General features: G+C 45.3%; 1 protein-coding gene across 6 annotated transcripts in view; it reads right to left on the bottom strand.

Moving 5' to 3' along the window:
- The window catches only part of LOC148031439 (uncharacterized), a 291,467-nt gene that overhangs the window by 176,308 nt on the left and 87,942 nt on the right, over nt 1-27,217 (bottom strand). For 4 of the 6 annotated variants that reach the window (XR_015691896.1, XR_015691898.1, XM_087684974.1 and 1 more), the window contains exons 6-9: nt 13,041-13,130; nt 12,716-12,765; nt 11,422-11,530; nt 11,257-11,325 (exon numbers count right to left, since the gene is read on the bottom strand). Coding sequence is in view for 2 of the 6 variants with exons in the window: in XM_087684974.1 (XP_087541100.1) it covers nt 11,257-11,325; nt 11,422-11,530; nt 12,716-12,765; nt 13,041-13,130 (318 nt within the window). In the remaining 4 variants the exon portion in view is untranslated. The remainder of the gene's footprint in view (nt 1-11,256; nt 11,326-11,421; nt 11,531-12,715; nt 12,766-13,040; nt 13,131-27,217) is intronic. The other 2 variants (XR_015691897.1, XR_015691899.1) reach the window with 1 other exon arrangement.

Genomic DNA, 27,217 nt, shown 5'->3' with positions numbered 1-27,217 from the left:
ACAACCATTCTCTACCAGTCCAATGACTGTAAATCTGACTCCGTGCAACTGAGAATGGCTGATTTCAAAGCATTGATATGAAGACCAGAAGCATGACCAAAAAGAGTCCAAAAATCTAATGCTTTGCGAAGATTATCCTTGTCCGCACGCAAAATCATAAAGCTATCATCAGCCAAGGATTGACTAATGAAGTGTTGTCCAAAAGGAAGAGACAATCCAGCGAACTGAGTAGAAGCTGCTATATGAGATAACATCGAAAGAACCGGATGAGTCGCAAGGGCAAAAAAGAGAGGACTCAAAAGAGCAACCCTGTCTCACAGAGCATGCAAGGACAAATGGCTCGGTAACACCACCATTCAGCATAACTCGCGAAGAAGCCGCAACACTAATGGTGTAGATCAAACGAGACATCCAAGTACCAAAGCCCATAGTAGACATAAGTTCTGCAATGAAAGACCAATCTAAATAATCAAAAGCCTTTTTCAGGTCCAATTGAATCAATACCACCTCCTGATTAGAGTGCCTTGCATAGTCAATAGCCATTTGCACATTTAAGACATTATGCAAAATGTTTCGGCCCTTAATGAAACCATATTGAAGAGGATGCACAATGGTAGGAAGATGCTTATGGAGCCGGTTTGCCATTACTTTGGAAGAGATTTTATACATAGAACCCATCAAAGAAATTGGTCGCCAATGTTTCAACATAGACAGCGAAGGAACTTTTGGAAGCAGTTTGATAAGTCCTTCTTTCCATGAGGAAGGCATGAACCCCGTTTCCCAAACCTGCTGAAACATAGCCATCAATGGTTTCATCAGTCGGGTAGCAAAAACCTCAAAGAATTCATTGGTGAGACCATCCCAACCAGGACTTTTATCCTTGGGCAAGTGTAACAAGACATCCATAACCTCCGCCTCATGAATATCTGTCTCCAAAGTAGTTTGCATGTCATGTGGAACCTGATTGCGGACCAAATCATAGAAAACTGAGCGGGCATGAGTAATTTGGTCAGAAAGTGAAGGAGTAGAACCAAGAAGGTCTAGAAAATAATTCCTGCACATATTCACAATAGTCTGAGGATCAATGACCATTTGACCTTCTGCATCCTGGAGTCTAGTCATATTCTCTCGAGCAAGAGATGCATGGAGAGCTCGAACGAACCTATGAGTCTAACAAGCACTATCTTCCAAATTCTCAGTCAAATTTTGCAGTTTGGCCTGCTGATAAGATTTCAACTCAAACTCTTTAATAAGATCAGCCAAACGCATAGCCAATGGCAGCAGAAATACATCATCTGGAGTCTCCACCAGTAGAGAACGAACCAAAGCCAATAATCCCTCCGCTGCTTGTCGACGCCACCGACAAAGAGAGGCATGATGGATCCCATACTGCCGAACAACCCGCTGCACATTAGAGAGCAATCGTTCAAAAGAAGCATTGCCCTCAGAGGAGAAGTCCAATAAAAATCTATCCATCAATTGCTGCATATAACCCTGAAAGATTGAATGCTTCAAATAAGACGAGTTGAAACGCAAAGGGATTCTATTCAAAATTTGCTTAAAAGGTGTATGGGTTGAACAAGCATCTCATGCTGTAGAGGAAAATGGTCCGACAAGGCATATTGCTGCAACACTTTCATTTCTAGCATCTCAAGAAGAAAAGCATCATCCTGCATGATGTACATGCGGTCCAACCGCGACCATGTAGTCGTATACTACGTAGAATGAAAAGTAAACCTTGTAGAAGAAGGGTGTAGCCATGACCAGAGATCTTGCTTAAGTATGGCAAGAGCAAACGCATTCCACACACAGCTTTCCGGAGCATTCATCACCGAATGCTCTGATGTGGACTGTGAAGAATCAACACACATATTAAAATCCCCCATCTGCCAAGTGACAAGGAGGTCTGCTAAGTATTTCAAAGATCCCGGTGGGATAAAGGGTCATTTGGAGCATAGAGCCCAAGCAACCATTAGATCTCTCCTTCAAATAGAACTTCAATCACCACAAAACGACCATGTACATCATTTTTAATAAGAACAGGGTGATATTTCTCATATACAATCATAAGCACACCAGAATAATGCATGGCATGTGTCCCTGCATAAAACAAGCAAAACTCATGGCAATCCAAAACTTTTCCTGCTTCACTGTGACTCTTGTGCTTAACAACACACAAGACATTTAGCATCCATTGGTGAACAGTTGTGAAACTTCACCCAATAGCTTATGGAAGCTTTACCTTTGACCTTTTCTCTTTATGTGCCAAAATCTGCTCGGATACCAATATCTCATTCAGCTCCTCTACATTGAACTGAATTTCAGCAGATACATCCTTAGGCACATCAGCATAAAAAGGCCTCAACAAGCTCACATGAAAGGCATAGTGTATCCGCTATTGTAGAGGCAATTTCTATGATAGCCAGCATTAAACAGAGCATTTGCATGACCAGCACTTATTCCTTGAGCCCCAAAAGCATGACTAGGTACCGATGCTTGCCCATATGCGTGATTTTGCACACGAGGCATCATACCGATGCCGCCATACATCGGATTATGCATTCCATGAGCCATACCCGAGTACATTGGATTATGCAAGCCATGCATTGGTTGCTAAAAGTTAGGGGGAAGTGTGCCATACATTCCCACATTCGATCGCTCACCCACCATAGCATGAAAAATTGTGCTACCACCAAAGTAAGCTGGCTGCCCCAAATTCTCATGCAAACCTTGCTGCCCAAAAACCATAAGATTAGCATTTACATCATGAACTTGCATATGCATTTCTTGCCCAACTGGCACCAACTGCTTTTGACCATGTGCATCTTTAGGAGCATCTTGAGAAGGCTTTGGCTTGTTCTTTGGTGCATCTGATTGTCCCAAAGTTCTAGAAGAGGATTTTCTCTTCTTGCCCTTGTTGTCCTTCGTAGGAGTGTTCAAGAACCGAGTAAACTAAGGATCTTTTGCCAATTCAGCAAAGATATTGGCTGTGCTGCCCTTATTCGATTCTTGAATGCATCATCGAATTCCATTTCTCTTTGTTGGTCATCTACCTCATGACGGCTTGAAGGCCCTACATCTTGTTCAACAGCAACATTTTCAGCTTGTTGTCCATCATGAGAGCCTTGTCCAAGATTAGGCATTGCATTTCCTTCGTTTCCATGAGAATGTCCATACTGAGAGGCATCATCACTGCTTGATTCTATCTCACTGTATGAAGACATGTTGCTGTAATTTCTCAGCTGAGCACAAAAATTAGCACTAGCACAAAGCTTTGGCTTGCAATCAGGTGCCTCAAGCCCACCAAATCAAGAGATTTGATGTATCCTGGCAATGGAACCATGAAACCAGCCTTCCTTCTTGGAATGGGTGGTGATAACCTGATTTAAAAGTTAATTACAGCAATGAATAAATGCACATAAAATGAAATACACACTTTACCATAGCATTCTTGAACAGTAGACACCCTGTTGGCCCCAAAATTGGCGCCCCTTGTGGTATTTCTTTAGCTTTCATTCAATTGGAAGGAGTACGACTTGAGATTCTTCAATCTCCTCCTGCTAACCAATTGCTCTTGCTGTCATAAATGTCCAGCAAGCCTTTTAGGTCATTTGCCCCTTGTTTCACCTAGGACTTCTTCTCCAATTTGACCCTTGGCTGGCCAAATGCTGCCCCAAATCAATTCGAGATGGGCTGGCTCCTGAAATTCCTTGATAACCTTCAATTATCAGCTGCTGATTTCAGTCCCTTGAGCCTTCAATCTCTAGCACGGATCCCAAGGTGGCTGCTAAACCCTAATTTCTGCTGTGAATTAGGGTTTACTGCAGAAATTGCAGATCAGCCCACCAAAAATGGCTGAGTTCTCCTCCGAATGGCTGAGAATTGCTGAGAATGGCTGAGCATAGGCTGAAGGAGATGAGAGAATACTATAGAGAGAGAAAATTTTGAGATTTGTCGCGAAGAACTGATCAAAATCAGCTGCTGCGCTGCTGTACCAGCCCCAAATGGATGCACCAACAACAATAGGAGCATCAGAGACTGTGATCTTCAGGAGAAAGTGCATCAACAGCAATTGTCAGCTTCCCAAGGTCAAGAATATGCAATCTCCATCACCAAAATGGTCTCCAATGGCTAGGAATTGGCCCCAAAAGCTGGCAGCAACAGTCCAACACCTCTTTCCAACAACTCCAAAAATGAAAAAACGAGATTTCCCTCTCCCTTCAGCCCTATTTAGCCTTTCCCCCACTTGCATGAGAAAGTTTTGCCAAGTGGCAGCTTTCTTAATCAATTTTCAGCAATTTCCAGCCATTTAATTAATTTTCAAAATTAATTAATTCTGAAAATTAATTCAGCCCTTAATCCATGCCCAAAAAATTGACCTTGCCCATCCAAAAATTAATTGACTAGGCCATTTGCAACCCAAAGTGGTCCCATGCATTAATTGACCCTTGGACAAGCATTAATCCATTAATTAATGCCTAGTCCCTAGTGTCACCACTAACACTTATTGGCCAATTAATGGTCCTAGGGGCAAACTGACACCAAAATTCACCTAGAATCTAACAAGTGTAACTTGTTACAACTTTTGCCTTTGACACCCATCTTTTTCACAGGGTCCTTCGGTCTTCAACTGTGAGAAAGTAGCTTGCACCTCACATGTGCAACACATGTGCATCTTTTAATTGCACATTTGATTAATCCTTTAATCAAATGTCAATTAAACATAAGCAAAGCATCAAACTTTCACGTCCTCATGACATCGGTTGTATCTTCCGAAGTATGCTTGGTGCGTTTGCCCGCATGCTAGAAGTCAGGAGCAGGTGGCATCTCCTCTGTGCAAGGAACCATATCCTCAGGTTCCTCTGTTTCGGAATCCGGACCAAGGGCTACCACTGTTTGGTCAATAAAGTCCATGTCCAGACCAGCCATGTTGTATCACCACTTTTAACAACTCTCTCTCTCTCTTTTTCAACTCTCTTTTGTTTTTTTTTTCATAATGGATGTTATATTTATAAAGTACTAAACGACAAAAGAGTTACAAAAGTCATGGCAAAGACGCAGAGGAAATTACCATATGCCAAGGAAGTAAGTCCTCCCGAGGGAGTAAGTCAGAGTGCCGAATGAGATCTATCTGCCAATGTAAGAGACCTTTAAGCCTAGCAATATGTCCCTGAACATTAGAGGTTGAATCAAAAAGAAAAGCATTCCGAATGGTCCAATTGTGCCAACAGCCCCAGTATCTAAGAAAGTGAAATAAGATCTTCATATGCGACTGTGCCGGTGTGGGATATTTGGGCCGCACAAAAACCCAATCAAAAGGGCTTAGCGAGAAACCAACCACTGCTTCCCAAACCACTGACAAGAGTGACCAAATTTTCTTAGCGAGAGGGCAAGAAATAAATCGATGACGGGCCGATTCCACACTGGTGGTGCAAAAGAAACAATTGCCGTTGGAGATTCGACGCTTGGAAAGGGTTGAAGCAAGAGGAAGACCACCAATCATCACCCTCCAAAGAAAGACCTTGCATTTGAAAGGTGTCTTGTTCAACCAACCCTCCATCACAGTTACCTTCCACCACGACTGAAATTTACGCAATCCCCATACAGTATTAGCTTTAGTAAGCAGCCATTGATGATCTTTAATCAGAAGATGATACACCTAGTTAGCTGAGGCCTTTTCCAAAGTCAGCGTGCCTGCAAGGTCCCAATCCTGCCAGGGACGATCCAAAGCAAGGGCAAGAAAGGCTTGTCTGCTCTGGAGGACCATCAAAAGCTGACCCCATAAATCATGGTATCCACGAGGGATCCTAAAAAGCCTCCTGGTTGTACGAAACGATATCAACACATTGCGGCTGGCAAGGGTGGCATCTGCAAAACTGAAGTCAAGCCCAAACGTGCCATGCGGTTAAATTTTGGTTTGAGCTCATGTTTACCTTCCCAAGAAAGTAATCGTGAGGCTGCCAACAATTCCAATTGGAAAGAGTTAGTAGCTAAGCGGTCCTCCGCTGGATGCCATTGAGCCTTCTGGAGAACCAATTTCCAAGAACATACCAAATTAGCAAGCAGGGATGATGAAGGACTAGAAAACAGCGAGTCTGCATTAAGAACATGCCACCAGGAGCTCCGAATTTGGGTATTACCATGCACAAGTCCGTGATCCTCAAGAACATAACGAGCAATAAAGACCCACGGGTGATGATCCAAGCATATGGCACGAAAAAGAGACCAATGGAGTGCCAGCATATGAGTTTTGGCATCCAAAATAGCCCCACCACCCATGCGTTTGGGGGTACATACATCCGACCAAGAAATCCATAAAATGCCTGCATGCAAGGAGTCCTTCTTCCATAACATGAAACGAATGTACTGAGTAAGAGCATTCAATGTAGTAGTAGTCCAAGGCAGCAGTGGCAAGAAATATGTGAGCATTGGCAACATAATTGTCTGAGCCACTTTGAGGCGAACATGGAAGGGCCAAGCCTGCAACTTCCAATACAGAAACTTAGCTGCGAGTTTCTGTGAAATCCACTGTAGTAGTTGCTTCGGCCGAACATCAACACCCAACGGGTACCCAAGGTGCCTGACAATGGAACCACGGGAAACAACCATTCCCTACCAATCCAATGACTATAAATCTGATGAGAATGGCTGATTTCAAAGCATTGATACAAAGACCAAAAGCATGACCAAAAAGAGTCCAAACATCCAATGCTTTGTGAAGATTATCCTTGTCCGCACGCAAAATCATAAAGCTATCATCAGCCAAGGATTGACAAATGAAGTGCTATCCAAAAGGAAGAGACAATCCCGCCAACTGAGTAGAAGCTGCCATATGACTTTCAACTCTCTCTCTCTCTCTCTGCCTGCTGCCTGTGAGTTGCCTGCAAATCTCACCTGACGTGATCTGTCCTTGCAATCAGATTTCTCTACCCTTGCAGATTCCTGTATGCAAGCCTTTTGACCGCAGGTCTAAGCCTGTAAGTCTGGGGGCCTGTAACTGTCTGCGTTTATACCCTGCAGGAAGTTGCCCAAGTGTGTGTTGAACTGAAGCAGCAAAATGTATGCCTGACTACCTGTAGAAGGGCGCACAGGGATTGTGCTGAAGTCTGGGCTGCTCGCACAACAGGTCTGTACCTAACTGGCAGTGAGAAGGCTGTTCACACAGGGGCAGGGCAGAACTGCACTGGCGTAGGTCATCTGGTGCAATCGATTTGTCTCTCCTCAACAAAGTCGTCCCTGCAGATTCACAGTAGGGTCGCAGCAGACCTGGAGGTCCCGCAACAGCAAAATCCAGATACCCAGAACGGTAGGCAGTTCATGTAGGGCTGCAGGGCCCACGAACAGGGAAGAAACGCTGAAATCGTGCCCTAAATCAGGCAATTAGGCAGCGATCATCTCCACACAGGCTGCACACAGAGCACGACAGCACCTTGGTCGCCATCTCTCTTCTCTCTCTCTCTTTTTTGTTTCGTGGGCCCTGCCCCGCCGCTTTAGTCTCTCCATGTTAGACCGACCCATGCGGGACATCCTAGGATGAACACCCTAGGAGCAGTTCCACACTGCACTGGGAGTACCTCTAGATTGTATCTAGTCTAGATATCATTTTGTACCTACTCAATTTAGTTCAACATAGCATAAACGTTAGCTTCACTGGGACTTTTGAAATCTCCCAAACATTTTGTATGCAACATTTTGGTTTCATAGGCCAACTTGGCCTGTTATAGACGTTAATATAACTTCTTTCTTTCTTCTCTCTCTCTCTCTCTCTCTCTCTCTCTCTCTCTCTCAACCTTCTCTCTCAACCATACATGCCTCTTATTTGTATGATCATTCATGTATGATGTATCCACTCCTATGTATGTACTTGTAAGTTGTAGCACATGTTGCGCATGCAGCATATGCCATAGAGGTTTTTGCGTGTTACCCTCAAGTATTCATCTTACATACACCAATAGCATTGCTATTTAGACTCTTAACATCTGTTCTATCATCTATAGTTCAAAATAATGAAGTTTTTTTTTTTTCATACTAATATTGTACCGTACCTTATAAAATCTTAAGGTACCATTTAGTACCGTATTTTATCGTACCATACCGTACTATACTTTTCGTACCTGACAACTATGACTACAGCCAATGATGCTCTAGTAGTACTTTCCCTCTCAAGAAGGGCATGTCTCCTCCTCATGGACTCCTCCCTTAAGAAGAAGCTGATCTCCTACATTCTCTCATCCAAGTATCTGACTCCCTATCCAGCTGAGAAAGGTCTAGACCCCAAAACTGGTGCAAGAAACACTTTGAGATTGTTATTGTAGAACAAGTGCTATGACATCTTGGCACTAAAGTGGGGTCCTTAGACTCTCTTAAAAAGAGCTAGCTGAACTAGTGAATGGTCCCATACAGTGGTATCAAGAATGATATCAACTATGTCTCCTCTATCACAAGCCCAATCATCCACATAAAGTTTGTTGATCTTGGAAAGGACCCTACCTCCTACTACCTTGTATCTGCTAGAGAACTGAAGATCTCCCAAACTCCACTATGAACCAAGGATCTTGCCCTACGATCTGAAATATGAAATCCTATCATGCAGCCTCCTCTCCTCCTCTAATGCTTTTGTGCATTTGCCTTTCCTATGCTCCAAGGCCTCCACCATGTTGAAGTTCCACCAACTATCCAATCATCAACCTGGGTTAAGGATTGACTAGCAATGGTTCAAAACTATCTTGTGTCACAGTAGCCATTTGGGGCAAAACCAACAAGTGCATTCTCCACTCTCACCGAGAACTGCCTTGGCTGCAGAGTTGGGGCTCATGACCAAGGAGGTTCTTGTGTAGGCTAGGACAACATCCGTAACTATGATGTGTTGGGGATCTGGTTCCCTACGGAAGCTGGGCAACAGGTGTATCAATAACTACTCACATGGCTGTGACATCTCAACCTCATGGGATGCTTTTAGTGGACTAATGGGGTGGGTGACTGAAGGCTTCTTGCTGCAAACTGTGCAACTCCGTGAGTAGCAAGTCTAAGATTTCTCACTCCTCTCTCAGGACCACCATCCTATCCATGCTCTCTCTGTCTCTATCACTACATCTTGTGTCTCGTTTGCTCCTATGTGGTTGAGGTTTGCCACTTCCCTCATCCTGGCAAGAAGTCCCTCCTAGGGTAGTCTACTGCAAGATGCCTAATCATCCTGCATGTGAAGCACTTCCCAAGAAGGTAGAAGTAGGAGACTGATTGTACCAAGAGTCCTCCATGAACAGAGGGAACCCTAATTACCCAAGGAGGATGTGGATAGAAGCAGTAGGGACAATAACCCTAATCCATGGATATCAAGGGGGACTCTCCAGAACCATGTCATCAAAGGTCCTGTCTCTATGGATAACATCTCCAAAAGGCATTGTTGATCCTAGACAAGAAGGGAGTAAAGTACTTGTGAAAGCCAAAGAATGATATGGTGATGGCAACACTATCTCCTAGTCTCTAAAGAAGAATAGTTCCTACCTTTGATGTGAAGGCCAAAGAATGGTATGGTGATGGCAACACTATCTCCTAGTCTCTAAAGAAGAATAGTCCCTACCTTTGACCCACCTGTCAAAGTAAGCTTCCGATGACCCAATATTGAGTGGGCTATTAGCAAATACTTCTTTCACCTACTCGGGAGAACCTAACTGTACCCCCAAGCACCTCTAGGGTGCTAGTAAAAGCTCCTGGATGGAGTCTAATGGGTTGTACAAGGGAGGGCAATCTCCAACCAACCGGCAAGCAAAGGTTAACACCACGAGGGCCATTGCTCATCCCCCCTGAGGAAAAGCCGTGTGTCTGGAACAAAGCAGTTAGGCAGGAAAACATCAGCCAAGGGTGTACAGGGAGCTGCACTAGAGTCCCTTAGGACCAGCTTTTATCTCACACTCTCACTCACTCTTTGGTTTGCTGAATTGTCTTGGACTGTATGTGCTGCCAGGGCTGGCTGGGCTAAATTCAGTGCCCATTGGGAGGAAAGATGGAGGAGGTGGAAAAGGAAGAGCTGCGGTGAAGAAGTGAAGAAGGGCTCCATGGAAGAGGAAGCTGAGGATGTTGCTGTTGGACAGAAGTGAGCTGCTACAAAGCACTAGAGTTGGATGGGCAGGATGATGGTGGGCAGTAGGCTAAGCAGACAGCTGGGCAGCAGTGAGAACAGAGGGTGGTGGCAAGGACAGCAGGATTAGAGCTGGGCGGCGCTGGTGCAGAGCTGGCAGCAGTAAGCCATGGCAGAAGAAGACAGGAAGGGTTGAGGCATCGCCTCAGAAAGAAGGGGTGTTGCAAAGCAGGGAGAAAGGGATAGACAGGCAAGGCAGTGGTGCTGCCTGGGCAAAGAGCACCAGTGCAGGAGGGGACAGGCAGGGTGATGGATCACAGCCAGGTGAATGAAGTGAGAGGCAGTCGAGTCAGGCAATCATTTCAGGTCTTCAAGATCCATCGTTCATCCCAGAGGATCCGAATTAGAGAATTTTAATGCTTGTATATGGCTTTGATATAAGACAAGTTCATATTCAGGCTTTGGGTTTACAGCAGTGGATGCTCCTCCAGAATCCTCCAAATAAGAAGCCGATAATTGGTTTCATCATAGTTTGGGACATCTGAATCCTGTCTAACATGTTCTTCCTTTTCGGAGCAGTCCTCAAACAGACACTGTACAGTATATCACTCATATACTGTTTGATCCAACACATTCCATTGCTAGTTTCCAAACACATCAATTTTCATCTATTGCTGCTATAGACTTCACCTGACTTCATAGTAGATTGTCATAAGTTATTTTTACTATCAAGATCATGTGCACATAAGAGAATGCCAGAGAGAATGGCAGTCTTCAGGAGAATGAGGATTCAACCACTTTGGTTATTTCCCGTAGCCCTGCTGTATGAACTCACCAATCAGCCTTGGCTAGCAGGGTGTTGCCTTTTAAAGTGTGCAGTCTATTTCATGCATTCACTTTTTGTCTCCTTTGATGAATTTTTATGGTCAATTAATGGAAGTATCTTTTCTTGGGAGGAAAAGAATGGACTAGTGGAAAAACTTCATCACACCAAGAGTCATTTGCATGCATTGAGAAAAGTACCTGATTTCAAAGAACAAAAGTATCAAGATTGACTTTCATGTCAATTAATTGGTCAAGAAGAACTAACTTCATTATGTTTTGTACTAGTGATGATGAATCCTTATGTCACTTGCCTACAGAATAAACTATTTTCAAAACCTGAGAATGTTCTGTACCATTTCTTCTCTCAAACTTCTCTCAAATGACAGGTTTTGAAGAAGTCGCAATGTGCAGACTGTCAATGACTGCAAATCACGAGTGAATGGAGACTGTTTAGTATGATGTTGCAAAAACTATTATACAAAACAACTGAAGTCATATAGAATGTTCAGAGAAGTAACCTGATCGTCATAGTTCAGAATGTGTAAAACCTTAAAGATAACTGAACTTTCTTTAATAGCGTCTAGGTTCTCCTTAAATACACTTAATTTCTTCAAGAATAAAACTGTTCTGCAAGAGCTAGTATTGCAAGTTTGTCAAGAAAACATTTAGACTCAAACCAATCATTAAATAACAAAATTCTGGATAAACAAGGCACAAAGAAATCTATATGCAAGAAACACCACCGTTTTTATCTGATGCCATAGTGATTAAACAAATGTGCAGTTTCTTCATTGAGAAAAATGTCTGGAATGCAACATTCCTCTTTTCCTGATGCTATACAATATAGTGAAATTCATGTGGTTGTACAAAATCTCATTTCCACCAAGTAAAACACTTTGATCAAGGAAGATGAGAAGACCCCAAGACTCTAACTTCTATAGACTGCTTGTGCAACTGTGTAAGGTCTTGAATTTTCATAGAACAGGCAAAAGTCTATATTCCCAAAAGTGCACATGGACAATTTGAGAGCTATCGTAGACTTTGCACGGCCATCCATGCCCCACATGTTGAGAAGTAGGTATTTAGGTCAAAACAAATAGACCAAGTCCCAAGCAGTGTGATGACAAATTTATAATTTGGGTTCCCAGAAACTAACATTTCAGCATGAGGAGTAGCAAATAGGTTTTGTGGCAAAGTAATTTGACTTACATGATTAAGACTGATCAATTAAATGAGCTTGAACCCCTAGACTAAGAGAAGGGGCTGAAATTTTCCATATCTCCAGTATGTATTAGTCAATAAAGAGGGAACACATTGCTTCCCAGAATATACTGCTTTGTACACTGGTCTCGGGCTAATCTATTGAGATTTTCTGTTGTTTTGAGAAAGAAGAAGGGGATCGTAAGATGAATTTGTATGTTCCCTGCGCTCTTTGCAACTTTTCAGTTTGACAAATAGGAAGCCTCTATTTTTGTCAAAAGAGGGCAGCCAAGCTCTTCCCCACATCAAACAACAAAATCAGCCTATTCTCCACATCCACCTAGCTGATTTGACTTCTACATACCAAACATCCCAGCTGTTTCAGTTCCTTCAGCTTATTAACTCTGTTCACTTTGAGATAATTATTGATTACGAGAAGCTATGTATAGCAATACATTGTGCACAAGATTTAATATCAAATTCCTACCCTCTTACGCACCATTTACCTCTGTCAGGCCTACTGGAAAACAAGACATCTATGCTTGTGCGATGTATAACATAAGCTAGGCCAGTATGACATGATTGGAAGAAGGATGAAAATTAGGATCTTACATGGTTAGCAATAGCACGTTTGTCTTATGAAGAAAATTGCTCAAAGAAGCCTGCAATAAAGACTGAAACTCAATATCTAATTTCATACTGACGAATCTAAATCATCACATACCAAATAATAAGAATAGATTACCAAACAACGAGAATAATTTCACTGTTACACACGCCTCTGGCAACATTCCACAAGACTGAAACACCTCATTTTATTTTCAGTTTGCATAACCGAACAATATCTAAAAGTAGATAAACTGACAAATAAAGAAATTTATCCTGTGGAGTTAACGTAAGTTGAGACTTATTAGAGAAAATAAGGTTGGCAACATACCACCAGATTGAACTTCCTCATTTTCTTTTCAATTTGCACATCTTGAGCAAGATTAAAGAGTAGATAAACCGACAAGTAAAGAAGTTTATCCTGCAGAGTTACGTAATATTGAAACTCATTGGATAAGATCAAATGGTTGGCTTTTCAAGATATGACAATGGTAATAATGTCTACAGAATCATCTGTGCTTAATCATCCTCATGTATGTCCAAAAAAAAATTGACCTAGCTGAAATTACAACATTCTGGGATTTGAAGAGAGCTAAGATATCAGACTCTTAACTATTTGAACAAGTTGCTATATAGCTCCAGCAGATGCAAAAATCAACTGGTGAAAGTTGGTCTCCTTACAGACCCCATTTCCAGCAAGGGTTCACTTGGGTTTCAGATCAGCCAGCAGATAGATACCCTCCGTTTCAGGTGGAACCCTGATATTACAGCAGCCCAGCAGATTGTGCTAGTGTTGGACTCCATCTGGCAGGAAGCTGACCTACTAGAGCACAGCCCACCTCTCCCTTGTGAGCCAAGCTCTAGTGGCCAACCAGGTCTTGTTGGCAAGGCCTTGCTATACAGCTGATTGCTAGTGTTCTCACCACCATGTGTCACTTAGATACACCCCTTAGTCCAAAATTTCTTGCGATCCAGATTAGACAAGTTCATGGACTCCCCTACTAAGGTAGCCTAACAAAACACCATCCTCTCACGAATTGCATGGTGGGAGGATTTGCTCAAACTACTACACTGAACACACACAGTACATGTGAGAAGAGGCTCACTCGAGCACAATAACAAAGATGGAGCCCAAAATGTTTTTTTGCTGGTTTTTTTTCTTTCTTCTTCCACACACTATACAATGCACACGGAGCGTAGATCAACATCAGGAAAAGAGGCCTACTAAGTCAAATAGTGCATAACTAACTCACACCTGCCCTGAAACACGTTTCGGGACTGAAACGTTTCTGTTTTGGGGAGCCCGAAATGCCAGCAACTATGCTTGGAGTTGCAAATTTGCACATGAACTTGAGGGGGAGCGTTGAGATGGCCAGCTCAACGTGTGTGGACATTGATGATGGACCACCTAGTGAGATGGTTTTGAACATCTACACTTAGCATAGCGGTGATCATTATGACCCTCACATGGCCATTGACTCCAGTTTTACCCCAATTTCATGATGACTAGCTCATTTGGCCTCATTGCGCACTGTCTCCACTTGTTTTCGTCTGCTCTCCACCCTCTTTCTTAGCTGATCACTCTCCTTAGCTATTGTTTGCTTCACTCCTTTCACATCTACTACTATCTACAGCCTTGTAATCCTACATCCCCCATTAGATGATAGATCACGATTCATAGACTTATACTTTGTAGACTTGTTGTTAGTTTATCATTTTCATGGAACATTGGCATTTGGATGAGATACTACAATCACTTGACAATGATACATGAATCCTCATAGTTTATTTATTTGTCATGCATTGTTTACTAAGTACTCTCTTTTTTGAGTCTCTATAACTTAATATGGATGCATGGCTATTCACTATTGAGTCTTCAATCTTGACATCTATCATCATCATTCATCGGCCATGGTATACTACAATCTTTTATATTGAATTCTAAATCTTGATCTTGAAAGTTTTTGAAACTCATGGCTGTTTTAATCTTTGGTAGAATCATGTATACTTGTCAAATCTCTTCTAATGTTACACGTATACTCTATTGTTGAGGAAGTTAAGTGATTTAGTGTAGAGGTTTAACATACAAATGATATTATTTCTCTTTATATGTCTAATATTAAAATATTCTTAAAAATAGATGTAAAATCAGTTTTTCCATTTCATTGTTTTAGCCTCGGGCCAAAACTCCACCTTGTGCGAAACGCATTTATGTTTCACCATTTCCAAAACTCAAAGCAACTATGACTCCAAGTAAGCTTTGAAATCTTCAAAGCTTCTTAGCACCCGATGAGCTAAATTACCATTAGCTTTCATTAAAAAACCCCAAAACTCAAATTAACTAATGAATTTTAACCATTCTTTTGAATCATGAGTGGTTCAATAAAGTTTAAATGTCCCACATGTAAAACCCTAATTTAAAAGGTCCCAAACTTTCTATAAATACACAGCTTGCCCTCCCATTCAGCAAATCTCATTTTTGCACATTTCAACTGCTCTAGCTTCACTATCCACACCCTATTCACGAAGAACATCTCAGTCCAAGTTGCCCAACCTTGTCTTTCTTTTTTTTTTCAAATAAAGTGTGGCTAATTATATTACTTCAGAAAAACCCTGAATACAAAGAGGTGCTCCTGCTCAACAGACTAGCTAGAGCTGATACACAGTCACAAAAATATCAAATATACAAGCCTCTCACGGCGGTCTAGGGGGGATGGGGGCAAGAAGCCATGGAGGGAGGGTGTATCGCCATTTGGGGCTGCCTGCCTGCATCACAAAAAACAAGTCCTAACAGCCCCAAGTGCGCATGAAGTGAAGACGGAGCTCCTGATGAGCTTGAGACTCACCTTGCACCTGATCCCATCGGCCGTGAAGGGAGTGAATGATGGAGGTCCAGAGCTTTGCCAAAGTCGCCTATACCGAAAGTCTCTCTCCTCCAAAAACCTCTTGACACCGTGCCTTCTAGATATGCCATCCAATGAGACTTCCTACAATCTCCCATACCTCAAAGCGGTCTACTATGGACTCCAGTACTTGTCGGATGGGTAGAGGCACAACCCAACCTCAATAAGGAAGATCGTGTCTTGTATCCCAGCCTCATACAGAAGATGATTGACGACCCTAGCTGACTGCCTACCAGCAGAAAGCTCCCCATGAGATACATCCAAGGCTGGGTGCTATACGGCGGAGGATGCGGCATGCTCCTCTCCACACTAGCTACGCCACCTCACACGACTAGAGCCAATGCTTTGGAGTTTCTAAAAGCTGTTGTGTGCAACATTTACATCCTCCATCCTTCTACATCTAGGATAACCAACTCCCTACCGCCAAGCCTCCATGTGCCACCAACCATACGAAATATAATACCCTCCTCGGCCTCCAGCTGTCCCATAGGCGGCTCCAAAAAGTCCGTCGGAAAGCATCCGTGATGCTATGCTCCACCCAATACCTACTACGCGATGACGCCCAATCCTTGTCCTTCTGCATCAGCACTTGTTTGCTAATCCTGGCTATGTACTCCAAGAACCTCAATGGCTTCTTGGCAACCGTAGTGGCTTGCCATAGCCACTCTCCTGGATCCCACTCCAACTCATCAAGTGGTCTACCCTCCCAAATCCAGAGAGGCGCCACTCCCGTAGCTCCTTCCAGAAAACATAGGGGTCCAGTCGCCATGTCTTCCCTTGAAGGCCCACCACTCGAGTTCTCCACAAAAGGACAGCTATCCCCTCATACTGCTGCCCTTTGTCAAGGGCCAGATGCCCCCCCTCTTGAACGGTGAAGAAAGTCCCCTGCGGGGCGTCACCCACTCTACGTGCCACCTCTAGGGGGATACATGTCGGTGAAAACTTTGCCGCCCATACCTCCCCGAGCTCTACCGGCTCTCCTATCGAGGGGCCAAGCCACTCTTGAGGTATTGCTGCGTCAATCTCCCTTTTCCTCAACTCGACTCCTCTCCGGCAACCTGAAGCCCGCTGCAACACCCCCTCATCCACCAACCTGTACACCACCCGCCAGGTCCTGATGGTGCGGGCCAGGCCGGCCTCCCAACCAACCCCCTAGATGTGGGGGCGCTCGCCGATTTGTACCCCCTCCTAATTTCTGACCTGGGAGTTCCAGATCATCAGCTGACAGTCTATCTCCTCCTGGCAACCTGGGGGACTTTGAATTAGGGTTTTACAAAGGCCCTGCCACACACGAAGTAAGCTAGATAGGAAGGGGGATCTGGGAGCCGTGATCTAGGCCATCGTGAAGATCCATCTCAAGGATGGTCTCCAATCCCCGCCAAGCCTGCACTCCTGGAGACCCTCCTGCAGTAGGACCTTCCAGGTCTTCCCTCCTGGTGTGAGACCGCAGACTACAAGCTTGCCCAAAAGGGCCATACTCTGATACTCTAAGTCAATGATCCCAAGCTCTCCCTCTCTGACCAATGCCGGATGATGGTCACCCACACCACCTTGACCCGAGAGTCCCTGGAATCGTTCGACCCGGCCCATAGCAAATTCCGCACTAGGCGGCAAAGCTAAGCAACACAAGACAAGGAGAAGCACCAACATGAGGTGATGTACCAAGCCGTCACTAGGAGGTTCTGGTTGACCACTAGGGCTTGGCCTGCTAGGGAGAGGCAAGCACTACTCCAATAGGTTAGCTTCCTTCGAATAGAGTCAAGGACTGGGAGAAACTGTTGGGCAGGGGTGATGTCAAGTCCCACCTGGAAACCTAGATAGCGGATGGTTTGCCCTCTGTACACCCATCTAAATCCCAAGTGGACGCTCCACTTCATACTAGAGTCCGGGTCTCGTAGTGACAAGAAACGTCCGGAACGGTCCCCCCGGCACGCGGAATCACCGTCCCCCGGCACACGGAATCAGCGCCAGTCCCCTCATCTCCTCCTACCTCCAACCTCTCTTCTTTCTTCTTCCTTCTCCCTTCTCTTCTTCCTTCTTCCTTCTTCCTTCTTTCTTCTTCCTTCTCTAGACCACGACGTGTTGCAGTTGACCCTGCAACTTTTGTGACACCATCCCCATCAAATGTATCTAGAGCAGAGTCGGTATCAAGAAGTGCTACCTCCACACCTACTGCAAGCATTGCATCGGCCATGGCATCAACAGCACCACACTTAATGCTAGTTCGGATCCCAAGAAGAAGAAAGAGGTGGATACATCTACGGCACGCTTTTTTTATTATGACCACATTCAATTTCGTGCAGCTAGGTCAAATTATTTTAAATTGATGTGTAAGAAGATTGGTGAGTATGGCCCTTCGTATGTACCTCCATCATCAGGGACCTTACACACCACTTTGCTCAACAAGGAAAAGCGCCTTCTTGAGCAAGTAGCAGTGACTAGAAAGAGCTTGTGGGCTAAAAATGGAGTTTCCTTGATTGTTGCTGATGGTTGGAGTGATACACGCAAGTGATCCATTCATGGTATGGTTGCTTATTCTCGTGGGGAAATGTATTTCATATCTTCACCTGATACATCGAGGACAAAAAAGTCAGCAAATGTACTTGCAGCAGAGTGGGTTACAGATATTGAGCTTATTGGGCCAGAGCATGTTGTGGGATTTGTTGTAGATGGAGAGCCCGCAAATAGGGCAGCAGGTGCTATTATCCAAGGATATTATCCGCATATCACAGTTTCATATTGTATGGCTCATTGCTTGAACAACCAAAGAAGACACTTTTAAATTACTTTGATACCAGATTTTCCTTTAACTTCTTGATGCTAGGCAGATTAAGAGAATGCAGTGGTGCCTTAAGGCAATTATTTCTTAGTGATGAGTTTACCTCATCAACATTGGCAAATACTCCTACACGTATCTTATGCTTGGAGAAAGCAAATAACTTCACTTTTTGGGATGATGTAAAGCGGAAAGATGCTATGGTATCACCTATTGTACATTTATTGAGGGTTATGGATGCTATGCAGCCTTGCATTGGCAAGGTATATGAGGCTATGGATAGGCTGAATGAAAAGTTGCAGGAGTTGGCACCAAATGATGAGGCGTATGAGGAGATACGCCATTTAATTGTGACGAGGTGGAACTCCTATAGCTCACCCATGCATGCAACTGCATTTGTTGTGAATCTTGAGTTCCAGGGCAAGGGTCAGGAGAATGACACTGAGGTTATGGATGCATGGAGACTTATATTGTCTCGTCTAGTGCCTTATCATGGCACTATACGAAAGATCAAAGATTACCTTTTATGTTATAGGACCTTTCGGGGTTCTTTTGGCTGTGGGGATACACAGGAGGATCGCTGTAAGATTGGGGCAGCTTCGTGGTGGAAGGACTATGGTTCAGATGGTCCTGAGTTGCAGCAACTAGCCATCCGTATTTTGAGTCAGTCAGTTAGCTCCTCTTGTTTGGAGCAATTGTGGAGTACATATGCTCACATTGCTTCAGAGAAGAGGAACTGTCTTGATGTGGAGAGGGCAAACGATCTACTATTCGTTAGTGCTAATTTGAGGATGTTATGGAACAGTATGACAACAAAGCCCGATCCATTCATAGAGTTGGAGATGCAAGAAGAGGAGACACATGTTGATGTTGAGGGAGATGCAGCAATTCATGGTACATATGATGATGAGGCTGGCACTTCAGGAGTAGATCGAGCAACCTCAGATCATGATGATGATCTTTGATTTAGTTTACTTATCATGAGTCTCATGATACATGACACATGTACATTGTATATGATAGCCTATTTGTACTTGAGTCTTGCAGCCTTGCAGTTGCCCTTTGGGTTATTTTGGCATGCCGCATTTTGCTTCAATCTAGAGATTAGACTTTATATTTATAGTCTTTTTTGGGGCAATGAGCATGTTCTTTCAAAGATTAGACTTCATATTTGTAATCGTTTAAGTTTCTTGGCAATGGGACCATAGGCATGTTCTTTTAACTTACTTTAAAGTTTAGTTCATTGTTCATTATTTTATCATTTATTGCATATGTATTATGCATTTTATTATTTATAATTGAATAGCTTATCTATTGAGCCTTGTAAGTTGCAATTCAATTTCTAATGAGTAGTTTTAGAACGATGCATGATATCTTTAAGTTAAAACTTAAAATGATTTGTCCTTGTGGATTATATACCTTGGTTTTAACACTCCAGAGTCCACATGGATTATGAGTGAAATATTAATTTTTTTTCATGAATTTTAACTTTTTAAATGTCGTTCCCATTCCCACGTCCCCGTTCCCTAGGTTTGGCGTCCCCATCACCGTCCCCATCCCCATTCCCCGTTCTCGTTCCCCGTTTCATGTTTCTATGTCAGGTGTATAAGGAAACCAACCGACTTCCCCAATTGATTTTCGCTTGAGCTGCAGTACAGAACACCTCGAGAGCTAGTCTCACTCTCTCTAGCATCAACTCATTGTTCTCCATGTAAAGTGTTGTATCATCTGCATACTCTGAGTCTAGCAGCTCTATCTCCTCTCTCACTGGAAGTCGGAGGCCGCGTAACCCACTCACACATGATCTGAGGAAGTGAGACATCGCCTCTGCAAAGAGTAGAAACACGTATGGAGCCAGAGGGCAGCCTTGCCGTACCGATCTCTCCAGCCGAAACTCCTCCCCTTTCCTACCACCTATGAAAACCCTGTTGGTAGCCAATCTGTAGAGTGAAGAGACCCCAAGAATCCATGGCTGGGGGAAGCCCAACCTCTCCATGGTGCCCTCCAAGAAGTCCCAGTCCACCCTATCATAGGCTTTCTCAAACTCCAGGAGTAGTACAGCCAATCCCTAACCATTGTGTTGGGCCTACTCTGTCACCTCAAAGAAGGTAAAGACATTGTCTAGGATGCTCCTATCCTAGACAAAGCATGTCTATGTGTCATGAATGATGTCTGGAAGCACGAGGCGGAGTCGCCTACCAGTCATCTTTGCCAATGCCTTATAGGCAACAGGCAAAAAGGTGATCGGTCTCCACTAGGATTTCTCCAACTGATCTCGCCCCTTTGGGGAGAAGACTGATAAGACTTGCCGATAAACTCCCTGGCATTCGACCTGAGCTGAAAATCTCCTCAAAAGCCAGTAGTAAGGGGTCCTTCACTACCTCCCAAAAGGTGGTGCGAAGAAGGCCTTAGAGAGGCCATCCTCTCTCGGGCATTTCTGCCCGTCCTGTGTGTGGAAACCCTCTAATTCCTTCTCTGTGAAGGGGGCTAGGAGGGAGCATCCCATCTCCTCTGTGACGAGGGACGGGATGTGTTCCCAGACCTAATGTCTGCAACGCTGTCCTCTAACTAAGACTATCTCCTACTGGAAAAGGCATTTGTAGTAATCGGTGGCAATCTCCATCACCTCCTCTAGGCTAGAGCAAATCCTCCCATACTGATCCCGAAGGCTGTGTATCTACTCTCCTGAGATGCGGGCTGGTGTGCCTGAAAGAACTCCTTGCACATCGTGTCCCCCTTCCGCGCCCAAAAGGTTGCTGAGGTGCGGAATGAGAACTCCGAGTGCTTGCCCTCTAGGCCGGCGATGGTTCCTCGTGCACACACTCCTGTGCATGGAGAATGGGTTCCCATGATGTCTCATGTAATAATCTCTACGTGGCTGCTAAGTCCGACCGGAGTGCTCTCTCCTCCTCCGAGCATTGCTACCTGGCCTGTAGGGTTGCCTCCTAGCAGATACTACTCGACTCAGCTAGGACCTCTGCAACCTCCTCTATGATCCAATCCCTCTTGCTCCACTTCCTAGTCCAAATCTGCTCAATCTTTCTCTTCATCTCCTCTCTCGTGTGGATCGAGTCAAGGATCCGACATGATCGTGTACCTAGGGAAGATGCTGGGGGATAAAGTGTCAGGAGGACCGGGCAGTGATCGAATAGAGTGGTACCAGCCAACTGCCCCATCTTGCCTCCACGAGAGCATCCCCACTCTCCCACGTAAAACCTGTCCTACCGCTTCAGCAAGACTCCGCCTAGCAGCTTGTATCCCCACGAGAAGTTCAACGACCTTTCCCTCCTTTAGCTGGGTCTCTCCAAGCATCCCGAGCTCCTACTACCAGTAGGAAGACCTCCCATGCCTCCTGCTCCTCCCCAACCATGCCCTGGTAGTTTCTAAGTCTACCTTGCTAGTCCTCCAAGGCCTCCAGGTTGTTAAAGTCTCCTCCAACAATCCAGAAGTCCACCTCTAGAAGTCCTGCTGCAATCTCCACCTAGAACTTGCTGCGTGCCCTGACCTCACTGGGGGCGTAGACATTGAGGACTCCGAGGCAGGAATCCCCAATATCCAACCTGACCCATAGAACCCTCCCTGCCACAATCGCCCCATGATCTCATACGCAGGCAGTAAGGCTCGGGCCAATAGAGGTGCATACATCTCCACTCATGCCATGAGCACCAATGGCATACTCCCAGTAGGTGTGTGACTTGCCTAGGAGAACCTTCCCTACCTGATGGGCTTGGGTGGGGGTGAGCTTGTGCTCCTGTAGAAGTAGGATGTCTATCCATCCCACAAGGGCCGGCTGCAACTCCTGCCGAACAATCAACTTCCTGGAACCATGTGCCCCACTGTAGTGGAGACTATTCACATTCCAAGATGCAAGGTGTAAGCTCATGGGGAAACCTGTGACTAACCGAACATGCATCTATTCAGTGTGGAAGCTGCTGATGAGGAGGAAGAACTATGGGGCATGCATGTACGCTTTGCCGCAGATCTAGACGGCGAGCTCCAGTCCCCCATGGTGGCCCTCGGGACCATAGGGGTGATAGATGCTCCAAATGGTACTACCATTGCATCTATCAACCGTGCTGAGAGTCCTGACTCTGTACACTGGTAGAAACGAGCCGCCTGTGCCAGGGGCCACTCGATCACATCCACTAGAGCTCTCCACTGTGGAGGGGCTCAAAAGATGATGCTCAAATGTGAGACCTCGGCACTAGCCCACGAGTTAATGTCCATCATGCAACCCCGCCACTGCTATGAAAACAGTGCTAGTTCTCCTCCCATCGACTGGGAAATGTGGTCCGCCACCTGATTCTTCACCTCCTCCTTTATCTCTGTCGTCGTCCAATCCCCTGAGTGAGAGGATTGAAAGAAAAAAGCGTAGTTTGGTCCATCCGGTGGTGCTAGTAGATGGATCTTGCCCCTCCTTGACTTACGAACCACAAAGATCCCCACCTCTAGAGATAGTGGGAACTCTCCGCACTCCGCAACTCTCAGGTAGGACCACGGGCCATTGCGGAAGAACTCCTGTGGTAATAGTTGCACCTGTCTCGGGAAAGTGTAACGGGCGGCAAAGGCAGATGAGCTAGTGGCTGTGTGGGGAGAGCAAGACTGCTGGTGCGAGGAGGATGTAGGCATGTGTGGCTCATCACCTCCTGTGGAAGGAAGGGGGATGGGTTTAGGGCGGATCACATGTATTGGGTGCGGATCAGGGGGGGTGCTCGGGAGGGGAGGTGGTGGGGGGGAAGAAGATCAAGGGATGGTGGGGTGCTCGGAGGTAGGTGGCGGGTGTGTGTGGGGGGGGTAGTGGCCCTGGAAGGGGGGGGACTATGCGCCAAAGTCAGTGGGGCAGGTGGGGGGGTAGTAGTGGCCCTGGAAGGGGGGGGCTATGCGCCAAGGTCAGTGGGGCGGGTGGGGGGGGGCGGGGGGGAATCTTTGGTGAGGTAGTCGATGGCGCAGGAGATCGATGTGGAGAGGATTGCGGTCCAAATGGGTGGGGTAGGTAGGGGGGGCTACGGAGTACTCTGCCGAGGGGGGCATCGGTCGCCCTCCTTCTCCCTACTATCGTGGCTATGTCTAAGGAGCTGGCTGCGGCCCCCCTTGCCGTCTCCCTCTCTGTCATCTCTAGACCCATGTGAAGCCGTCAGCATCCACCTCTGCGGGCCTATCAACGGAGCCGCCTTGGCTCCGAAACGCGTGCAATCTGTTGCCTAATGCCCAAAGTCATGGCAGCTCAGGCACTGCCTGGTTGCCTAATCACTTTGGCGTGCTACCTAAAGGAGTGACCTCCTGCCTCAATCTCCAGGAACTTTGGTATACTCTTTGTGTCTTTCACGGCCACTCGTACCTTTGGGACTCCTGCAGCTATCACTACATCCGCGAAGGAGGCAGGAAGAACTGTGCCGAAGAGCCGTCCAAAGTCCTCCACTAACTCGCCATACTCTACCGCCAGTCCAGGGAAAAGTAAAGTGACTGGATGTCAGAGAAATCTGTTATGGAGCGCAAATGTCTCCACTGTGAAGTCACTATACCAGGTTGGTATGCTCTTTGTGTCTTTCACGGCCACTCGTACCTTTGGGACTCCTGCAGCTATCACTACATCCGCGAAGGAGGCAGGAAGAGCTGTGCCGAAGAGCCGTCCAAAGTCCTCCACTAACTGGCCATACTCTACCGCCAGTCCAGGGAAAAGTAAAGTGACTGGATGTCAGAGAAATCTGTTATGGAGCGCAAATGTCTCCACTGTGAAGTCACTATACCAGGGAACCATGCAAATGACCCCCTTCGTGGAGGCATAGGGTGAGCTCTCCACTAACTCACAAGTTGCATCTGCAGAGGTGAGTCGAACCATGAAGATCCCTTGGCCCATGAGGACAGCCTCCGCGATTTGCGTTGTGCCAATGAGTAGCATGAATCCCGAAGCTGGACCCTCGATGGGGAGAGTCCAACAACCTGACCAAAGATCGCTATTTCTTTCAACTCCAGCTCTGTGGCATGGACGGCTAAGAGTTGTTCCTCCGAGAGGATAATGCGCAAAGTGTTTGACTGGGGAGCACTCGCAGAATGCGCCAACGTCTAACCAAAGGTTACCATTGCGCGTCCCTACTGAGAAATGCACCGATCACAGTGCTAAAACTATTGAAAGGGGGGGGGGGGGGGGGGGTGTTGCTGCAAATGGAGGGAGCAATGCGGGGAAGGAGGGGGGGTTATGTTCTCTTTTATGATTATGATGGAAGCACTGGGTGCCACGAGAGATGTTTCCAGATTGGATTCGCATGGGTGAGGAGCGTAGAGCTGCCACTTGAATGGGATGGGGGACCGAACGGGAGTGGGGGGGGGGGGGGGGGGGGGGGGGGGGTGCGGGCGGCTGGGCATCAGATTGGGGAAGCGTAGAGGGGGGAGAATGGGGGGCAAAAGAAAAAACATCAGGTTGGGCGTCAAGAGACAACGCAAGATTGGGGGACCACTAGGCGTTAGAGCGGAGCTAGGGTGGAGGGGGGGGATGATGCGGAGTGGTTTAATGGCAAAGCCAGAGCGGAACCAAGGCGGGAGGGGTTAACTGCCCAACCTTGTCTACATCCATCTGGCACTTATTTCAAGCCTTCATTGCATAGTCCATGCCATCTGTTGTTGCTATCTAGACTACTGCTACTCGCTCTCCTTGCTGTTGCCAGTTGGCCACGTGGCAGCATCTGCTTCATTTGCATTTGGATCTGCTGGCTATTGCCCAACCTACAATGACTGCAACAACTACTGCATTTTGATCTACTAGCTGTCATACAACCTGCCACGTCATCGCCAACTTGTTTGCAGTTTTCTCTCTCCTCTATGCATCCAACACTCATTTGACACTCATCTTTTGTAGCGTTTGCTACTTTTCAACATCTTGGAGACTGCCTTGTTGCAATTCGAGATTCGTCAAGAGTATGACACACTCTCCAACTCATTAACTCTACCTGAGATATGAGAGTTCAAGGTACAAGATTCCTTCACTACATGGTGTGTTTGTTGCATGAGATTTGTATTATTCATATTCATTCATTTATGATCTTAACTGTGCTCATTGTCTATGCTTTCCTTTGTTGTTTTGCATTAGGGTATTTCTTTACATGGTATCAGAGCTAGGATCTCTTTGAAGAAACCTAGGCCTTTGATCTGAAAGGCCTTTACAAGAAGCAAGAACAAGAGGAGGGCAAGATGACTTCAAACATGCCATCGCCGCTTAATTCTCTAGATCCAAACCCATCAAAAAATGAGATATAGTGGACCGGTCTGATAGCTTGCACTGCCATCCTCTGACATGGCTAAAGAGACTTTGAACTACCATGGAGTCCATTGACCATACGAGATTTCAAGAGCTGAATATGATCTCAATCTCATGTATCAGGCTTAACAATAGATTGAAGGTAAATTTGAGTTTTCCCCTTTAGATTGGGTGCACTAGTCTAATGATTTTTGCAAGAAGGATGCAAGCTCTACAAAGTTCTAGCCATCTTGATGTAGAAATTGGCATGGAGTATAAACCCTTCATCTCCCTACCACCTGCATCTCCATGTCTACCTCTTTTATCTCTTCCATACACATCTCTACCTCTTTTATCTCTATTAGGTATGCAAAACAACACTTTCAATCTTTTGAGTTTTCTTCCTCTTTTTAGTAAGGTGTAGGCGATTCTCATGAAGAAGGGACTACACAAACATTGTATTGGTTCATCAATCCTAAAGAAGAAAGATTCTTGTTTTTTAACACAAAGAAAGGCAATGGGTAAAAAGATTAACTCAAACACCTTTAAGTTCTCCCCCTTCTTTCCTTCAGTTTTTCCTTCTCGAGGTCATTTTGAAGCAGGTGAACAATCTTCATTCAATGTATTTAATGGAAAAAAGGAAGCAAAATAATTTCCAACAACTACATCAACCAATCCATTTCATCTCGCACCCATCCCTCCCGCTACTTCCACTGCACATTCCTTTCCGTCTCCATTAAGTGCACCTTACATGTCATCACACATCACACCAGGGGGTCCATTCTTAGGTGTAGCCTTTAGGACATTGTCTTTTCCTCATCCGGGTGTTGTATCCATAATGGACGCTCATCTTCCCCTCCCCACACTTTCAAGTTTTTCACAGCCTACCATCCGACCATTTCCAAGTGTGGATCAATAGATACCATAGTTTGCCTCCATGGCATTATCTAGTTGGCCTTCTCATCATTATGTTGTGCCCCAACCAACTTTTGGACCAATCACATGTTCAGTGCCTCCACCTCCACCAGCAACCTATGGAAATATTCATGTTCCAATGACTCTAAATCAATCGGCACTCATTTGACACTTCCAACCTATTTCTACCTATCCACCTTCTCTTCCTCCTACTTATCTGCCTCCACCACCTCCTTATCCATCTTATCCCACTTATCAGATACCTCATGGTTCTTCGTCCTCATTAGTCAAACATGCCTCTAATGACAAGACTCGTTTTAGTGGGTTGAACTTCACTACTTGGCCCAATTTGATGAGACATGTTCTTGACTCCCTGAACATATGAGATATTGTGCAAGGGTTGGAACCCCAACCTGATCTCGCACTTGTTCCATACGAGGTCATATGTTCATGGAAGAATAGGAATGCCTTCGCTATTGTTGTGTTGATGCAAGGCTTATTGTTGGAGTTTCATTCTCAACTTCAGCATTTTGATTTAGCATTCGAGCGTTGGGCACACTTGACTAACCGCTATGTGGCTTAGGATAGAACACCATTTTGATGACAAGTGTTGATCAAAAGCAAGAGGTATAACACCAAAATCCAAGAATTAGACCCCCATCCCCCCTAGTTAGAAAGCAACC

Source organism: Lygodium microphyllum, chromosome 9, assembly GCF_053477565.2.
Source record: "Lygodium microphyllum isolate KBCC chromosome 9, Lygodium_microphyllum_v1.1.10, whole genome shotgun sequence".
Lineage (NCBI taxonomy): Eukaryota > Viridiplantae > Streptophyta > Polypodiopsida > Schizaeales > Lygodiaceae > Lygodium > Lygodium microphyllum.
The sequence above is the reverse complement of the archived record's forward strand: the minus strand, read 5'-3'. Positions and strand labels throughout refer to the sequence as shown.